This window comes from Sarcophilus harrisii, chromosome 4 (assembly GCF_902635505.1).
Source record: "Sarcophilus harrisii chromosome 4, mSarHar1.11, whole genome shotgun sequence".
Classification (NCBI taxonomy): Eukaryota; Metazoa; Chordata; class Mammalia; order Dasyuromorphia; family Dasyuridae; genus Sarcophilus; species Sarcophilus harrisii.
The window spans coordinates 31,447,050-31,467,380 of NC_045429.1; the positions used below are offsets into that span (position 1 = coordinate 31,447,050).

At 39.1% G+C, this 20,331-nt stretch overlaps 1 protein-coding gene across 1 annotated transcript in view; it reads right to left on the reverse strand.

Moving 5' to 3' along the window:
- LOC111720987 (vitellogenin-1-like) overlaps nt 1–11,030 on the reverse strand; it is a 90,368-nt gene extending 79,338 nt beyond the window's left edge. The window contains exon 1 of the mRNA XM_031969301.1: nt 10,884–11,030. Within this exon, the coding sequence (XP_031825161.1) occupies nt 10,884–10,889 (6 nt within the window). The 5' untranslated portion in view covers nt 10,890–11,030. The remainder of the gene's footprint in view (nt 1–10,883) is intronic.
- Between the last annotated feature and the right edge of the window lie 9,301 nt (nt 11,031–20,331).

The following is a 20,331-nucleotide window of genomic DNA, read 5'->3' on the forward strand; positions in this document are numbered from 1 at the left end:
TTTGGAATTAATATAGATTTGATTTTGGGGGAAATGATTTAAATTGAATTGGATGTCTGAAAAGGCAATTTGGAGGTTAAAACTAAAAACCATGAAAGGGGGATTTACCTATGGGGATGTTATATATTTCCCACCTCAAAGGAGTTTTTATCTTTCTGGCATGAGGAAAACCCGGCTTTATGGGACATTTTATTGGATTTTGGCCGATGGATATATACCCTCCCAAGAAATTGGACTGGAGGAAAGTACAATAAGACCCAAGCCCCTTCCAGAAGATAGTGAAAACAATTAGGAATAACAATTGGGATAGATACTTCCTCCGGATCCAAACAGGTGATGGTTTAAATGGATGGGGAATACATGATCCCAGAAAGAATTGGTTCAAAGAGTATGGGCCAGTACCCAAGATTTGGGGTTATAGGACACCAATATATAATTAAATAGGCTAATTAGGTTTCCAAGCAGTTCCTTGGAGATAACAACCAAATCAAAACTGCTCCAAGTTTTGATTTGCTAGCTGATCAAGGTTAAAAACTGGAGAAGCTTTGGTTTTTTACAGCACCTACTCGCCTTAGATTATTTGCTAGCAGAGGAAGGAGGGGTCTGTGGAAAGAAATTTTGTCTAATTGTTGTATGCAAATTGATGAAATGGGCGAGTAGTAAAGGAAATTAAAAAAGGCATTCACAAAATAGTTCATGTGCCTGCCCAAGAGGGAAATCCCTTTTCTAATTAGTTGGTGGTCCTGGTTTGATGGTAGCTGGTGGAAACAACTTTTATGGAAGGGACTAATTCGGAATTAGTGGGATATTAATTTTACCATTATGTTTGCCCCTGGTATAATCACATTAATAACCAGGAATAGTTTAACGGTCCCTTATCGAAATTTTTGAAATCCAGAGGAGCCAAAATGATGATTCTCAAAAAAAAGAGGAAGGAGGGGGGTTAGAAGAAGATGATTCTGATAGTGAATTTGAAAAAAATGTGTAAGTCTGTTAACTGACTTTTGAACAATTTGTGTAAGTTCTTTTCAAATAAGATAAAACAATATAAGAAGGGGGAGCTTTTGTGTGTGTGTATAACTGAAGAACTTCCAACAGCAGCCCATAGTAAAGAAATAAAGCATTTCCAAGCCTATAGTAAAGATAAAGGTAAAGCATTTTGAAAGCATCCTGCCAAATAAAGATCATCTGCTTTATTGCTGCCCAAACCAGGGATGTTTAAACAAATGGTTGCTTGATTGTGGTCCTCCTTTAACCAGGAGTTCTGTTTTGGTAAGAAATAACATCCAAAAAAAGGGGGGGCACCTACCTCTTAAAATGTTTCCTCAAACTCAAGGATGTAATCTAAAAGACCCTATAAAGACTGTCACCATCCCTTCTTTCCCTTCTAATGTACCCTTCCCTCGCGGTGGAACCGCTCATTCCTCCGGAGAATTAATTAAATAAAACAACTTTTCTGCTTTTTACTTTGAGAGGTCCTTGAGTAATCATTTTGAAGGGATTTCCAAATCCCCCAAAGGATCAATTGGCTAACAATCCCTTTATATAATATCCGCTCAATAACTGATGCATTTTCTTTTCCCCAAATGAGGGAAATCATGGCAAGTCCCTTCTTCACCAAAGCATTCGCTAGATAGGAACAGGGGGAGGGGAGAGATTGCCGGAAAGAAAGGAAGAAGTGGGGAGGAGGTGGCAGCCTCCGAGCCGCCGCATCCCCCACCCGATTTCCCACCCTTCCATTGTTTCAACCAGATTTGAGCTGAAATGAATACGCAAACAGAGCGTAACCAGATAGAATTTAGTAAGAAAGTATCCCCTTTACCCCTTTTTTCCCTCGAGTCCAGGCCCCTTTCTTTGTAAGAGAGGTATTTAGAGCCGTTGAAAGGAAATGGACTGTCAGTGTAAATATTAGCTGATTTATCCTTTGCAAAGCGCAGGCCTGGAGTCAATGCTCAATCCTCCGCCTGGGCAGAAGATCCAGGGGAGGAAGGAAGAACCATAGGGAGAGAGGGCTAGTTTACCACCGCCCAGAAAAGGGGTGTCCCCCACAACAAAAACTGTTCCCATCTGTAAAAAAGAATTTCAGGGTTTTCACCGAATGTCAGAAAGGTCAGGCCCTTGGACTGGGACCCTCGGAGCCAAGCAGTCATGCAGGAGTCGGATCAGAACCAGGATCCGGGGACAAGGCAGGGTTCAGGGCGGAGATTTGGAGAAAGTGAGGGAGGATGATCTAAAAAGCAGGGGCCCCGATAGTGGGTAATGGGAGCATTGGAGAGCCAACCTTCGGGGCAGACCTGGAGCAGAGCCTCAACAAGAGGAGGGGCAGAGAAGAGAGAGACTGGCCCAAGGAAAGTTTGTCAGCCCCTTTACCAAAGAGAGTTGCGGCCATGGCCCCTAGACAGGGGGCCAATTCCAGCTGCTACCAAACCCAAGGCTTGGAGAGATATGCAACAGGCCGGACCAATCCCCGGCCCGCCACAAAAGGGGGCCGGGGCCCCGGGGAGGGCTCCTAGACGATCAAAGGCAGATTTTCAGCCAACCCCACAAAGGGAGACCCTGACCGGCCGGGTGGAATAAAGGGGTTTTGCTATCCCAGCAAAAGAGGGAACCCAACCAGGTTATCCATTGTTCCCAAGAATTCCTTTGAACCTGCCCTTTTTAGTAGTGGGGAGTTTTAAACCCGGGTGGCACCTAGTCCAAGTAAGGTCCCTGAGAATTCCCCCTGGGGATCTATCCATTGAAAAGCAAAAGAGGAACAAATTCCATCTTACTTACGAAATTTAAGTACATCAGGGTCAAAAGTTTTAAAATCACAAGCAGATTTTCAAACAGCCAATTCCTTCCCTTAACCATTGTTCTTAAACTTAACAAAGCTCTTTAAACCAGGAAACAGACTAGGGGCTGTTTCCAGACCTCCGCCCCCAGAGAGAAGTTTTGGTTTCACCTTGAATTTTTCTTTTTCCCTTCCAGAATCCAAAGGGTGTCTCTGACATAGGGTACTGCTTTAACAGAAACAGGAGAGGCAGTGGCTGGATTTTTCTGCCCACACCTGAGGAAAATCTGTTTTCAGCTGGAGAGAAGAAGAGGGCAGGGAGGGAGGGGAGAAGGCGAAGGGAAGCTACCAAGACAATAGGGGCGGAGAAGGCCGGGCAAAGCACCCCAGTGCTAGCCGTACCTAGCCCCCCGGGAGAAAGATTTTCAAGCTTCTTGATGTTTTCTAAGCCTAAAACACAGGCTGAAACCCCATCCCCTTACAAGCTTGCTAATTTTTTAACATAGACACACACAATGTAAAACAAACAGAACACACACAGACCACACGGGGAGCCCAATTTACTTTAACACAGTTGCAACTTTGTTCTTAAAAAAAAAACTTTTAATTAAAAATAAAAAGACAAATCACACAGAACATAGAAACAACAGTTTTATTAAACCCAGAAGAAATATTTTTTCCAGGTCCTGGAAAACATCCGGTCTAGAAATTTTTTTAACCCGGCAATATTCTGAGACCAGGTTGCTAGCAACAGCCCAGACAGAACCAGATGGTACCCAAAGAGTACCCAGACAGAACCAGATGGTACCCCAAAGAGTACCCAGTACCCCAAAGGATACCCAGACAGAACCAGATGGTACCCCAAAGAGTACCCAGTACCCCAAAGGATACCCAGACAGAACCAGATGGTACCCCAAAGAGGTACCCTGGGTAAATTTGGTGGACTTAAACCCCCAAATGCCAATGATTCCATTGTCCACTTGTAGGCGGACTGGAGGCTGCTTCCCTTTTCCGGAGGCCTGGAGGTATAGAGGCTGATCTTTTTCCTAAGGAATAATTTAGATCCCTGGAGCCCCTCAGGCCCTAGGTGGAGATCAAAAAATTCTTAATTGCCAATCCATGACTCAGTTTCCCTTTATATCCTTCGGGCTAAATTTAAAGAGGAGAAACTGAGTAGAGAGAGATTAGAGAGTTTTCAATAGTTTATTAATTGGAGAGTATAATTGACTGGACAGGACTCTCGTCTCAAATTATCCAGTCAGACAGAGATAAAGATATACTGGGACCAAGGAATCCATGTTGGTCCCAGGGCTGTCATCTCAAAGAATGAAGCAGCCCCGAATAAGAGCGGCCTCTTCCTTTAAATAACCCTAGAGACAAAGACCTCCCCCCCAAAAAGCGGGAAGGCTTCTGTCAGGTTGGGGGGAGACCATAACTCCTAAAAGCCCAGAGACAGGATGTCTGAATACCCAGAGATAAAGATGTCAGTGAGGTATCTTGGAATATTTTAGAGGGGTATTATAAATTCTTGAGGACAGGGGAGGGTCAGGAGTTCTGCTCTCTTGTTTATCTTGCTAGCAATATATAACCTTAGAGTAAACGGTCCCCAGTCTTAATGGACTAGAGTGGGTTTTTACGACTAAGGGCATTTAACAGAACAGCTAAGGAAACTGAGACAAAGGAAACTAGTTCAGGGGAAACCAAGTCAGAACAGTTAAAGAGAACTGTGGCATAACAAAAAGTATGGGAGAAGATTCTAGGAAGAGGGCAGTGTAGGTTGGTAAATTTCAAGCTCTCCAGATTTTCCCCACAAATAAAGCAAATTTGCACCTCAGGGAACACATAAACTGGTGAAAAATCTAGAAGACTTGGGACAGAAGTAGGGTCCTGTAGGTACAAACTGAGAAGATCTGAAGAAGACCCCAGGGTGGGGATTAAGCCATGTGAAGTGCCAACACCTCCAGGCTAGCTCCACAGAAACAGCCATTGGTCACCCTGGGGCTAGGTGGGTGTGGCTGGAGCCTCAGCAGCAACCACAGAAACTTTCACCTCCTAGACAGTCTTGGTGGGGGAAAACTGAATGAGCCTCACTGATTAGGAACCCAGGCCACCTGTTCTGCAGAGATTCTGCTGGGGTGAGAAGGAATCAGCACACCAGGAGTGCAAGGGCAGTGGGCAGGGACGCTGCTAGCTGTGGGCACTTGCTGGAAGATGGAGCTCTTGGTTTGGCATTCCCACTCAAATGAAGCTTACAGACACTATCTCCCACCCCACAATTAGAGCTGCTTACATTAATACCTCTTATGTAAAAAAAAAATAAAATAAAATAAAAATGAACCGACAAAGAAAAACCCCACCACAGAAACTTATTATAGGAACAGGAACAGAGGAGAGCACTGAAGTAAAAAAAAGTTTCTACTCCAAAAGTTACTACTTTTAAGGCATAGTGACTTAGGCTTGTTACCCTTAATGCCAGGAAGGTTAAGGCTGATGAATTTCCTGAGCTCAGGAGTTCTGAGGCTAAATTCTTAGGTTAAATTTATGTTAAGTTCATAAAAGGCTCCCTGTTTAGAGAGAATTTATAGAAGAACTCAAAAAAGAATTTAAAAATCAAATGAAAGACATTGAGGAAAAAGTAAAAAAAAAAAAAAAAATTTAAATTAAAACCATTCAAGAAAAACAAGATATTTATGAAAAAAAATTTTAACCAACTAGAAAAGGAGATACAGAGTCTCAAAGATGAAAATAACTCTTTGAAAATTATAACTGGATAAGGGGAAGCCAGTGAAGCTATGAAAGACCAAGAAATGACAAAACAGATTCTAAAGAATGAAGAAATAGAACAAAATGTGAAACATCTTATAAGAAAAATAACAGATTTGGAGAACAGATCAAGAAGAAATAATATAAATTTGTGACCAATAAAAGAACCTTGACAATAATGAAAGAAATAATCCTAGAAAATTGTCCTGGAGTGATAAAACATGAGAAGAAAGTAGAAATAGAAAAAAATTCACTGAACACCACCTCAATGAGATACTTTGTGGAAAATACATAGGAATATTACTGCCAAATTTCAAAATTCCCAGATCAAAGAGAAAATTTTGCAAGAAATAATAAAAAAAAATTCAATACGCTGGACTTACAATTAGAATCGTACAGGACTTATCAGTAGCCACAACAAAAGACCACAAGTCTTGGAATTATATGTACTGACAATCAAAAGAATTAGGCCTGCAGGCAAAAATATATCCAGCAAAATTATCTATAACATTAAATGAGAAAAAATGGACATTCAATGAACTTGCAGATTTTCAGGACTTTCTATCAACCAAACCTGAACTTAATGGAAAATTTAACACATAAGAGCCAATAACAAAGATCATTTTCAAGGAACTCAACATGGACAAATTGTTTATGTTTTATTTTTTTTTTTAACATGGAAATTGTATACCATAAAAATCCTCTGGCCTAGGAATATAATAATATTTCTTCCCTTAGACTTTAGGGAAGATATATTAAGTGATCCTGAGATTGTTGTTCTAACAATGTCTATCAATAATTTTAAGTCTACTAGCTTTAGAACAGTCCTATAAACATTACTATCTGTTGGTCAATGATAACCAAATTCTTGAGACCACTCCTTGGTTCTTCCTCTAGTCTACAAAATTAGTAGATCTATAGCATGAAGAACTAGATAAATATTCTTCTTGCTTCTGTTTCTTTGCTAAATTCTCTTGAACTTTAACTCACTTCAACTGACATTACAATTACAGTAAACTTTGCCCCTTGACTTGGATATAGATTTAAGCCTGCAAATTCTTTTGAGACACCTCACTACATTGATCTGTGATCCCCAACCTTTTGGGGTCTCTTCCCTATCTCATTCTCATGAGGTGCTCCCTTTCTGCTGGGCAATTGTGAGTTTCACTGAGGAACTTGTCTTTCTTATGCTCTCCCACTCTTTCATATTTACCATTCCCGGTATTTATTGTCTCTCTTCATTTTGTCTATAACCCATTCCCCTAAGTAAATCTACCTTTTGTCAAAGAGAATGTCATTGTGAATTTGTCACATGACTGAACTCCAACTTTTAGTGTCTACCCTCATCTGATGTCTACATCATCCACATCACCATAGCTGATAGGGATATGTTTTACATGATTGAATATGTATCACCTATATCTGATTACTTATTGTCTCAGGGAGAGGGGAGGGGAAAGAAGGACAGAGAGAGTTTGGAACTCAAAACTTTTTTTTTAAGTACAAAAATTGTTATAACATGTAATTGGGAAAAAATAAAATATTATATATGTTTTTAAAAGAAATCAATATATTTAAGACATTTTAACTAAATTTTAAACATGCCCCTGAAAAGACTAAAAAAAATTGGATATCCCTGACAAAGATATAATTGGAAACAATCACAACTATAAAAACCAAACTGAACATTGTAATCTTACTAAAGGTCAAGTTTAGCTAACCCATAGAGGAGTTGTGAAAATCTGTTGCTTTTCTTGTCAGAAGTAGGAAGCACTGGTGTGGAAAATTACATATACAATCAGGCTAATAAATCATTGGTTAGTTTAGCCAAAATGCAGAGGTGGAGACTAAGAGGAAAGTTCCTCTGACCTTGGAGTGCTATTGTTCTGACAATCTGTCTGTCAATGACTAAAAGTCTTCTGGCCTGGGAATATAATAGTATTTCTTCCCTTAGATTTTAGGGAAGATATATTAGTGCTCCTGAGGCCCTCTGACCTTAGAATGCTATTGTTCTAACAAACTGTCTGTCAACAAACATTACTGATTGACAGATAATCTGCTGGTCAGTGATAACCAAGTTCCTGAGATTGTAGTGAATAGACCACTCCTCAATTTTATCTTTGGGTCATAAAATTAGCATATCAGTGACTGGAAGAACTGAATAAATTTGTCTTCTTTCTCTTGGTTCTTTCTAAATTCTTTTGGAACTTAGCCCACTTCAATTGGCCTTACAATTACTGTTGTGCCACAGTTCCCTTTTAATGTCCTGACCCAGTTTCCCTAATTGTCCTATTCAGTTACTCTGCCTCAGGCTATAATCATTCCCTCTTAGTGTTGGATGGGATAAAGGTCTTTATCCATTTTAGACATCATTAGAATATCAGGAGCCTCTCCAGTACCTCCCTCCATTACGTCATCCTAGGTGCAGCTCCCCATTAGGTTTTTCCCATCCAGGTACCTCCTCCCATTATGTCATCGTTCTTGTTATCCTTTAAAAAATCTTGTATCTGACATTCACTGCTGGATTCTTGGAGACTATAGTCTCATTCAGCCCTGGGACCAAACCATGGATCCATTTGATCCCAGTAAATCTCTCCCTTTTAAATAAATTATTAAATTATTCTCTAATCTCTATCCTGCCTCAGTTTCTCTGGCATTACATTACCATAAACTTTGCCCCTTGATTTGGATATGGCTTCAAACCAGAAAATTCTTTTGACACCTCACAATACTGGTCTGCAACCCCAGCCTTTTGGGATCCCTTCTGAGCCTCAACATTTCCTTTCCTTCCTCCCTCCCTTCCTTTCCTTTCCTTCCTCCCTTCCTCCCTTCCTTCCTCCCTTCCTTCCTTCCTTCCTTCTTTCTTTCTTTTCTTCCTTCCTTCCTTCCTTCTTTCCTTTCTTCCTTCCTTCCTTCTTTCTTTTCTTCCTTCCTTCCTTCCTCTCTTCCTTCCTCCTTTCCCTCCCTCTCTTCTTTCCTTGTGGGGCAGATGCTCGACCCCCTTAACCAAAATGACTACTCAGAGCCATCTTCAGATACAAACAGGAAGCATTTATTCAGTCCTTGCAAGGAGAGGTCCAAACGCCCCAGCTGAGCAGACACAAAGCCTCTCAGCTCCAATCTCCCAGCATGATGTGAGATGTCAGGCCCACAAACAGGAAATCAATTATATAGCAAAAGACTTGGGTTCATTGGATGGACTGAAAAGACAGTAATCATTGACCAGTGAAAGTCTACACGTAACTTCCTGAAGCTTGGACTGAAGGTCTGACCTTTTCTGCCCTACAGCCCTCTGAGAAAAGGGATCACATGCCTTCCTGAAACTTAGGCCTAGGGTCTGACCCACTCCATCTCATAGACTTTTTGAGAAATCTTCACCTGGTCCCATTTACTTCCTTCCTTTCTCCCTCTCTCCCTCCTCTTCTTTCCTCCTTCCTTCCCTCTGTCCATATAAGGTATCATAACCTTACCTACAGATGCTCTTAAAAGCTTTTTTTTGGTCTTTTGTACTCTGAACCTTCCCAAGATATCTTGGGATTTATTGCATCCTGGGAATGTGACTGAAAGTACTGAGTTAGACATTCCCATTTAATCTCTTTTCTGAGTCATTCATAGAGAACTAAGATAGGTCTGGTCTCTGAACTAATGGCCACATCACCCTAAAACAAGGGTTCATGGATCCACAAGGGGTCAATGGATGGATTTCAGGGGAATCTATAAAATTTCAAAAGGGAAAAAACGGTGTCTTTATCTACTAATCACGAACTGAAATGCAGTTTTCTTCCTAGGTTTTACCAGAATGACAGAAAAAGTTAGAATCCCCCCACGTCAAGGAGACAGAACAGAATGTTCCAAGTTCACATTCCTATCACACTCCTCAAACCCTTTTCTATCTCTTTCCTTGCGTGTAAAATTATTAAGCACTTGAGAAGACTGAAATTGGATGGTTACACTTTGCCCTGCTCACAGTCTTATGTGTCGCAAACAGGATTTGAACTCAGTATTTCTACTATATAACTTCTCCTAAAGTATATGTATATGTATATATGTGTGTATGTATGTATATATATATATATATATATATACACACACACTTATTTGTGTATGTATGTGTATATATACACTTATTTGTATTTCTCTATTGCTGAAGCAGTTCTGACACTTCATTAAATTTCAGTGCCCTGAGGCTAAACACTGATTGTATGTCCTAGTTTTGGCTCCACAAGGCAACCAAGGCTTCTCATGGCTTTTAGAACTGAGGCTGAATAATCTTCTAGGCCTGAGAGGACGTTGGGCTTGTACTGAGCTGGCATTCAGGATAAGAGGGATTGAAGTAGAATGGACCATTTTTCCTTTTTCACTTGACATCTGTAAACCACTGTTCTATCCTGGTCTGCTTCTTATGACTCAAAACACTTATACGATTTAATTAATTAAGCTCTCAAATACTTAAATGGATCTGTGATTTCATTGACTTGGCTATTTTTTGCCCTAACAATTCAGATTGCAGCCCATCTTTATTGATTACCATGGCCAAAGAATTCAGCACCATGTGTTCAGTCTACTGGTAATCTGACCCCATTGCTCAGGGCCTCTTTGAAACATTTCCAATATGGTAGAACTTGCCAATCTTTTTTTTTTCTCCAAGAGTTGGGATTTTTTTTTTTTATTTAAAGGAGAGTGGGTTGAATAAAGTTAGGGGTGAGTCTATTACCAGTCACAACAGAGTGTTAAGATTAAGTACTATACATCACCAGAAAATAGTAATATCAGTAATATTAATTATTGATTGAAGATAATTAAATATTAATACCTGTATTTCATGGTAAATCTATTTCTTTGGAGAATTATAAAGAATGACTAACATATATTATCATTTATAATCATATATCTTAAGAAATTATGACCAGAAATTAATTGTGAAATTAGCAAAATTCAACCAATTCTCCTATTCCTTCCTGATTGTTTTCTAGTTATAGAACCAATTTACTAAATAATCTTAAACTTGCAGTGTGTTAGAATATAGAATTGATCTGGTAATGAATAGTTATGTATTTAAAATCACATTCTATTGTCTCCCTGAACACAAAGCAAAAGAAAGAGCTCAAATTCAAAGTTAGCTTGCCTAGAGAAATACCTGTCAAGCACATGAAATAGAATTTAGGGGACCATGTTATTGTTATTATTTATTTAACAACAGCAACAACAATGACAATGATAAGGCTAGTTACATTCTGTATGAATAAGCAAAACACAAGATAAAAATTTGAATATTTCTCCAAACCTTGAAAAATGTCTTCCTTCCAGCAAGGTAATATCAACTTCCCAGTTGGATCTGTTTTCTTACCTTCATAACTGGAAATGTGACTGTTGAACAACTGATTTCAACTTCGCTTTTCAGGTTTAGCCCAGCTAGTCCCAATCCCTTTTCAGGCAGTCCACTTAAGAGGATGCTGTTATATTCATATATATACTTTTTGCCCTCTTGGAAGTTGAGTTCTGAAAAAAAGAAAATACAGTTCTCTAACTACAACTGGAGTAACAGCTTTAAAGAATGGACCTTCTATTGTTCCTGATCAGAAAGAGATGCATTTATTAAGCGCTTTCTGTGTACCAAGCACCATGAAGGTACTTAATTGTAAAAACAGGGCTCATCTTCAACATTCCATGCATCTTGTCATTGTATTTCCATTCAAATATTCAAATTTGATAAACACCTTTTATTTAATTTGGGTGGCTGGGTGCTTAGGTGGCACCATAGTGCACCAAGCAATGGGCCTGCAGTCAGGAACTCATCTTCCTGAGTTCAGATCTGGCCTCAGACACTAGCTGTGTGATTCTGGGCAAGTCCCTTAACTTTTTCATTTGTTAAATGAGCTGGAGAAGGAAATGACAAACCACTCTACTATCTTTGCCAAGAAAACCCGAAATGGGATCACAAAGAGACAGATATGACTCAACAACTACTGTATTACGATTTAGAAGGTAGCTGTAATTACAACTGAGACAGAAATAATACTCACCATAATTAACTTGTTGGTTCCTCGAAAGCCCTGAAAGACAGGAAATACTGCAATTAAATGAAAATAAAAGGAATCCTTTATTTGTAAGGACATATTAGGGAATAACTTATTAAGTATAATGTACATGCCATGCCAATTTCAGCTTCTTAGAGAAATTCTATATTCTATCCTAATGATCAATTTAAAAGATCCTCTCAAATTAAATTCTTATCCCCTGACATTTTTCTTAGAATCATATTAAGCCTCCATTGATAATGCTGAAGCTTATGTTGAGAGTGAATCTAGCTTATATTTTATCCCTCCAAAAGTTCATATGGCAGCTACTTAAGCTGGATGACCAGACTTACCAGGAAGAACAAAAAGAAGGAACAGAACCAAATTCCTCATGGTGAAGGTACAGTTATTGGGAAGTTTGTCACTGTCCCAAGCTGTCTTTTAAATAGACCTTCTGTCACATGGCTATTTTGGAACATAAACGTGATGAATAAGCGCATTTTTAGGGCCAGTATCGATCTTGTAAGAAACAGACCTCTCTCAGGACCATTGGGAAAGCAGGTGTTTGCTATTATCTCAAATGATATGGTATTTGTAAACTGCTTTGAAAACTTTAAAGTGTTATGTAAATATTAGCTCTTATTATGTATTATTAATTTGAGTGTTATTTATTTTCTTGAATGAAATATTTGGTCATTTGGTGGTGTAACTATGGAAGGAATTATCAATAATAGAGATTTTTTATAAAATAATTCCTCATTTATCCTATATTGATATCTAGTATTTTTTTCAAAAAGCATTGTTTATAATACTCAAAACTTTACCAAATGGCTATAGAAATCAAGGAAGCTATAATTTATTTAATTTTCAGATTAACGTCTAGCTGAGGGTTAGAGGAGTCAGAAGACCTCTGCTATATGACTTTGAACAAGTGAGTCAATTCTTATTCTGAGTCTCAGATTCTGAATCTAATAATACCAGTTCTTTCTAACTTTTATAGGATGGTTATTTGAGAACCAGTTGAGATAATTGATATGAAAAGGCTTTCTATAAAATATCATGCAAATATAATATGTTAACACCATAGAAAATTACCATTACTTTGGTCATGGTGTTTTCATAGGGTAATCTGGTTGTATGTGCATATTATATACATGCAATATATACATCTACATGTCTGTGTGCTTCAGTACTTCAAGGATTTATAATTAGATAATGGATAGAGTATGAACTGTGATCCAGCTGGACTTTCAGGGACTTTTCCTTCCTTATCTTAGCTTCCACTTCAGCAAAATGGGAATGATAATTGCTGTAGCCCTCACCTCCTAAGGTTGTCTTGAGGCTTTAATGAGGTACTGACTGTAAACCATTTTATGAACCTTACAGAGTAATGCAAATGTCAATTGTTAATGATAAGGATGTTGAAGATGAGTATAAGCCCTCCCGCATGGGTAGCCCCTTCCACTGATTTCAACCTCTTTCTGACCCACTTGATTTACAGAATTGCAGCAAGTAGGAAATTAATCTCCTAGAGGTCAACCTGAGGAATCTTTTCGACTTTAACTAGGATGGTTCCTGAATGAGAAACACAGAGATTGAACTGGTCTTTCTAGCCTGGTAGCTTCTTCCAGAGCTTGTGCATCAGGGAATGTTGGAGGAAATGCCTGGAGCTGAGAGAGGAAGGTCTTGTTCAAGGAACAGCAAGGAGCCCAGTGTTCATGGATGAGCAATAAAGTATAAGAAGGCTAGAAAGGTAGGAGGGGCTAGGATATGAAGGGCTTTAAATGCCAGACAGAGCATTTTGTATTTGATTCTGGAGGTAATAGGGAGCCATTGATTTTACTAAGTAGGAGAGTAGTAATCAGAACTGCACTTTAGAAAAAAATCACTTTGGTAACTGAATAAAGATGGAGAAAGTAAGGATGGACTTGAGGCAGGTGGACTCACTAGTTGAATATTGCAGTAGTCCAGGTGTAAGATGATGAAGACTGCAGCAGGTGGCAGTGACATGTCAAAGGAGAGAACAAGATGTACTTGATTTATGTTGTAAAAGTGAAAGCTCCTACAATGAACCTGGCATTGTGCTAAGTTGTATAAATATTGTCTCATTTGGTCTTTATGACAGCCCTAGGAGGAAGGTACTATCATTATCTCTGTTTTACAGATAAGGAAAATTAAGGCAGACAAAGATCAAGCCTCTTGCCCAGAGTCACCCGGTTAGTCTCAGGTTGGATTTGAATCCAGGTCTTCCTAACACTTAATCCAATGTTCTATCTACTAAACTATCCTCTCCCTCTTAGTATACAGATATGGGGAAATGAGAAATATTAAGTGTTATCTCTCGAGATTTATGACAAAACTGTAGTATCATAACTCATAATGTGGTATCATTAACTTGATAACATCTAATTCAAACGCTTAAGTTCACAAAGGAGAAAACTGAGGTCCAGAAAATGTAAATAAGTTTTCCAAAGTCCCAAGGATTTTAAGGGCAGTCACACTTTGAAGCCAGGTCCTCGGACCCCAAAGCCAGTGCTCTTTTCACTGCCCCATGCCTCTCAGTATCTGCATCCTCTTTGTGGGCTACAATTTTTTTAAATGAAAAAGAATTTAATGAGAAATACTCTTGGAAGGGGAGAACAGCATTTTGCCAGTCCCCTCTGGCCTCTATATTTATTTAGAGACACCTACAATTATTGTTCTTGGCCAGCGATCTTGACTAGAGTTCCTAGCAAAGCTTTTGTGATGGAAGTGGGAGATGAGATGTATCTTGAAAACCAATGGTAGGATTAGGGATGGGATCTCAAAGCCCATTAGCTCAATGAAGAAGAAAACTAGGCATTTCTGGAGCTGAATATCATAAAGGCAGAAGAGTCAGTAGACTTTCCGCTCTTCCCTAAAGAAACATGTCACCACCTGCCCAACTAGAAGATCCTTTCAATGTTCAAGAAGTTACATTTTCCTAAAATGGATCTCATGTTCAAGTTTGCCAAGCAAAATGTCTCATTTCCACCTTTGGCTTTCTTTGCTTTCTATGTTATCCATCATCATAAACTTCTTTAATTCTTCCATCAGCATGGCAAGCCCCTGCAATGTTGCACATTGGAACACCAAGACTGGTCATCCTAAATAACTCTCATCTTTCTCCTCCCACAAATTTATTTAAGGAAATCCACTCAAGATGCCAAAAACCGTGCTTTTTGTTGGCACCACAAGAATACCATGGAGATGGAGCCAAGATGGCAAAGTGAAAGTAGGAACTTGCCTGAGTTCTTCCCCATTCCCCAGGGTCCCCCTGGACCTTTCCAAATACCATTAAATACTGTCTACACGTTTTAGAGCATCAGACCCCCCCCCAAAATGGAGGTAGAACCATTTTCCAGTCAACGACGACTTGAAAGGTTGGCAGGCAGAGTCTGTTGCAATGGGTTGAGTCTGGAGCACCATCTGAACAGGTACCAGCAGCACAGCTTGGGGCCCACAAAACAGGAAACAAGCAGTGGGGCCTTTGAATCTATGCCAGTGGAAGGGATCTTCTGATCTCTCAGCCCATAGAGGTCAAGGACAACTCAGCAGGAAAGGATGGGCACATTGGGGTATGAAGGGAGCCCCAGCCTGGGATCGGGCTTTGGAAGCCAGTGAATCAGAAGTGGCCACAGCACTTGGGCAACAGCAGGAACTGTGCAGCAACAGCCATTGTGACAGTTTAGTGGCAGCTTCTGGAGATCTCAGCTCACAGTTATGCCAAAGGTTATAAAATCATGCATATTCTTTGACCTAACAATATCACTACTAGGCATGAGTCCCAAAAAAAGATTTTTAAAAAGAAAAAGAATATATATATGTTATTATAGCAGTTCTTTCCTTAGGGCAAAGAATTGGAAATCGAGGAGATGTCTATCCGATGGGAAATGTCTGGATAAATTGTGATAGGGGATTGTGAAGGAACATTATAGTTCTGTAAGAAAAGAGGTGCAGAATGCTATCAGAAAAAAACCTGGAAAGTCTTCCATGAGCTAAAGCAAAGCAAAATGTATATAGTAGTGTATGTAATAATAGCAAAGTTGTGAGATGGTCAGTTGTGAATGACTTTGCTACTCTCAGCAATACAATGATCCCAAACTTCTCTGAAGGACTTATGATGAAGAATGCCATCCATAACCACAGAAAAAACTGATTGTGTCTCAATATAGACTGAAGCATACTTTTTTTTGCTCTTTTTTTCTTGAGGGATTTTTTTGGGGGTAGGGGAAATCTATGTTTTCTTTTGCAACATGATTTTTATAGAAATGTTTTGCACAACTTCACATGGATCTTCTCAATGTGTGAGTATGGGGAGGAAGGGGCAGAATATGGATCTCAAAATTTAAGAAACAAATGTAAAAAATATTTTACATATCACTGGGAAAATTTTGTGGGAAAATAAAAATGTTTAATAAATATAAAAAAGGATAACATGGAATGTCTACTGGTTATGTCCAATGATCACAATCAACAAGCATTCATCATGTAGCCACTGTATTGGACCCATGCTAGTGAATGATGAAAATAAAATAATCTGTGCTTTCAAGGAACTTACAATTTATGGTGGGTGGGGTGGAATATATACTATATAAGCAAATACAAAATATATACCAAGGAAATGCAATTTGGGAGAGCAAGAACAGCTGGGATGATCATGAAGGAAATGATACTTGATGTAAATTCTGAAGGAAGATTCTAAGAGGAAGAAGTGAGTAGGAAAGCCTAATTAGAATGTGGAGAACAACTCACTTAAAGTTACAGGTATGAGAGATGGAGTATCATACAGAAGAAAACCTGGACCAGAGAGTTTATGAAATTTGTTTTTTTTTAATTATCATCTATGATGTGCCCTCCCCCTCCTTACACACACAACTGTGATTATAACCCAAGATTCTCTCTTTGATCCTCTTCTTTCTCTACAATTTCTCATTTGGTGATCACATGAGCTGCCTTTGGGTTATAATCTCTATGCAACTAATCCTCAGACTTATAGATTTACTCTTAGTCTTTGTATCCAGTCCTGCATCACCAAATGCTAATGGGACATTTCCATCAGGATGACCTGTAGCCATCTCAAACTCAACATATCCAAAATGGAATATATTATATTTCTTCTCACATTCAAAGTGAATTTTTGTGCACATTCCTATTTCTGTGAAGATCCTCACAATCCTTCCCAATTCCCTAGACTTCCTGTAACCAATCCGCTGTCAAGACTTTTCAACAAAACCTTGACAATAACTCTCCCACCTATTTCCATATTCCCCCTCAGACCTTTATCACCTCTCATTACAACCACCTATTGGCCCGTTCTCTTCACAGCTGCCAAATTGATTTTCCTAAAACACACAGTTTCATTTTCCTGCTCAATGGACTCCACAGGCTCCCTATTAACTCCAGGATTAAATATAAGAGAAGCCTTTCCTACTCCCTTTAATTGTTAGTGTTTTATTCCCCCCAAAACATCCTCTAATTATTTTTCTATTTATATTTTGTTTCCTGCCCCTTGTCAACTATAACTTCTTGAAAACAGAGCCTGATATTGTGTTTTTATCCCCAGCACCAAGCATAATATCTTATATATAGTAGGAGCTTAATAAATACTTGTTGGATTGAATCAAATGAATGTCATTTCTTTTTAGGTAATAGTTATAGTTATCTATTGAAATTCAGCAGAGGGTCTTGTGTCCTCTCTTTGCATCTCCAGTATCCAAATTGCACTATACAAATGGTACTTTTATACTTAATATATTGCTTAAGAACTAGGAGAGACTAATAAAATTGTTCCCAAGCAATCATAATATAATTTCATTTTATCATCACACAGCCAAAGCCTGTAGAGGACATTTGCTTTAACTTCCACATTCTACTGAATTGGAATGACAGTGTCTTCCAGTCATATCACTGACTGGCTCTGTAGTGTTAGAAAATCCCAGATTGGTTCATCCCTAAACTGGAAATTCCCAGCTCCCTAAATTCTGTATTTGTAAATAAAAAGACAAAAAACTAGCTTTACAATCTTTTCAGCTATCTTTAAGGCAAGGCTCCCAGCTCTGGATCCAACCAGATAAAGAGTCTGGCACTGGAAATTGTTGAAGGGGAAAGAGAGTCATAATCTATTTGCACAAAAGCATAGTAGTCATTTATATTTGTTCCCAGTGGCCTGCTCATTGCCTCTCTCGTTCCTAGAACTGCTTTCTTAGCATCGTTAGGCTGTAATGGTGGAAATGCTGGTAACAGATGCCCATTTTACTTTAGGATTGAGACAATATAGTGTATGTAATGGAATTTTCAAAAAGTCTTTACTGATGCATTTGGTTTTACATCATAGTAAACACAATTTTCCCCTTAATCGCATCCGCCCCTTTCCCACTGAACCCTCTGGATGCTGTAGTAGATTGATTTCTGGCCCAAGTTTGGATGTTTACTCCCTGTGAGCAAATTCCTTCATCTGTCTGCCTCAGTTTCCTCAACTGAATAAATGAGGTTGTGAAGACCAAATGAGATACTTGTCAAATACTTAGTACATGGTAGGCACTTAACAAAAGGTTTTTTCTTTCCATCCTTCTTTCTTTTGAACAACAAAAATAGTTAAACAAAGTCGACAGATGCAGCTATGCAGACAGATGTGTTGTCTCTATTGAGAGGAGAAAAGCTTTTACCTCATCAGCTTCTTGGCAGTGACATTGTTGCTTACCATTCAATCATACATAGTTTTAAACTTATTTTTTAGACTTTGATCTGCCATGGTTCTAGAACTAGTAGATTATGCATGACCACGACTGCTACAAAGGATGGAGTAATGATGGACTGGTTAGGGCTCCCTCTTAGATTTGCCTGCAGTGACTAGTGACAGAGAACAATCAGCACAAATATCATCGACAATCCTCAACTCTGACTAACTTTCAGGTTGGCACTTTCTGTCATGCTGTGGCTGTTTAGTCATTTTTCAGTTGTGACTGACTCTTTGTGATGCCATTTGAGTTTTTCTTGGCAAAGATATTGGAGTGTTTGGCCATTTTCTTCTCCAGTTCATTTTACAGATGAGGCAAGAGAGAAAGAGAGAGGGGGGGATAGAGGGGAGGAAAGAAAAAGGGGAAAGGGGGGGATAGAGACAAAGAGAGACAGAGAGAGAGAAAGAGAGAGAGAGACAGAGAGACAGAGAGAGAGAGAGAGAAGACAGAGAAAGAGAGAAAGAGAAGACAGAGAGAGAGAGAGAGAGAAAAGAAAGAGAGAGAGAGAAAGAGAGAGAGAGAGAGAGAGAGCGAGAAAGAGAGAGAATACACAGCACTAGGTACTAAGGCAGTCCATTTTTTTTAGAGAACAGCTCTAAGGGGTATGAAGTGTCCCCTTGCATCAAGCATTCTCTAACTCCACGCATTCCATGCTTGTAAGGGAAATCCACTTCTTTGCAATCAGATTGTAAACTCTTTGAGGGAACGGTCTATCATGTTTTATTTTGGATCACAGTGTCTTGCATACAAAAAGCATTGGCTAACTGTTTTGCTGAATTGAATTAAATTATGTCTGAACTGTCTTCATATTGAAGCAACATTATGTTATAGTAGAAAAACACTGGAATGATAGTCACCTGATCCATTTTCTGGTCCTAGTTCTGCCAAGATCTGAGATTTTGAGGAAAAACAATGAACTCTAGACCTGAAGATGCTCTTCTGTTAAGTGAGGGGATCGGACCAGACTCCTCCTGCTCTAGAAACAGGAATCAGATCATAACCACGATTCCTAGAAAAGACATATCAATTACCCTATTTCCTCTTAGACTGTAAGCTTCTTGAAAGCAGGACTTTTTTTGTTTTTAATTTTTATACTCATCTCTTAGCACAGTGAGTGGAACCTAGAAAGCACCCAATAAATGTGTTTTCTCATCCATTCATTCAAAGGTCCCTCCTAGTTTTGAATTTCTATGACATGGATTTAGATTTTAGAACTGGAGAGGACCTCAGAAGTCACGGATACAAATGTTTTCATTTTAAAGATAAACAGACAAATGACCTGGAAAGGTAATGACTTGCTTAAGATCACACAGCAAGTGTCCTACGAGTGATTCAGTCCCAGATCTTCTTGACTCCATAAGAGAGATTTGTTCAGCACACTATGGAATCAGCTTTGAGTTGCATAAGAGCCTAAGACGACTTCATGCAAAATTGCTAAAATAATGAAAGATTAGTCATTAATTGAATAATTAATAGATGTTCCCAGCATTGGCTAAATTTATCAATGATCATGTGTCAGAAATAAATGTGAATTAGTACTATTGTCATGGGGGTAGTGTGGGGCTGTTCAGCAGAAATCAGGATGCTTGACTGATGCAGTCTCCCACCGGAAAGAGAATGGGGAGAGGCTGCTTCTGGAGGGGGTGTGACATGCATTGTGGGTACCTTGGAAAGATTTTGGAGCATACACAGACATTCTCTAACTAGTTCTGATCTGCTGGGCACGTGATGAAGGGAAGCTTTTTTGATTGGCTATGTGTCTAGAACTGGGACTCATTTAAAAGCTCAACCTGACTTACACCTTTTTGTCTGACAAACAAGTCTTCCTAAATCCAGTCTGGCTCACTATCCCTCATACTATGCTATTTTTTGGTCTTAAAGAGAAGGGTAGTCACATATATTTCAGCAGAAATAAACTGTCAGGAACCAACACCCCCTCCTTTAACAATCTTTGTTCAGGTGGCCTTCTCCCCTCCCCAAAGGCAACTGCACTCTTAGTTAAACACACCTGTTTGAAGAA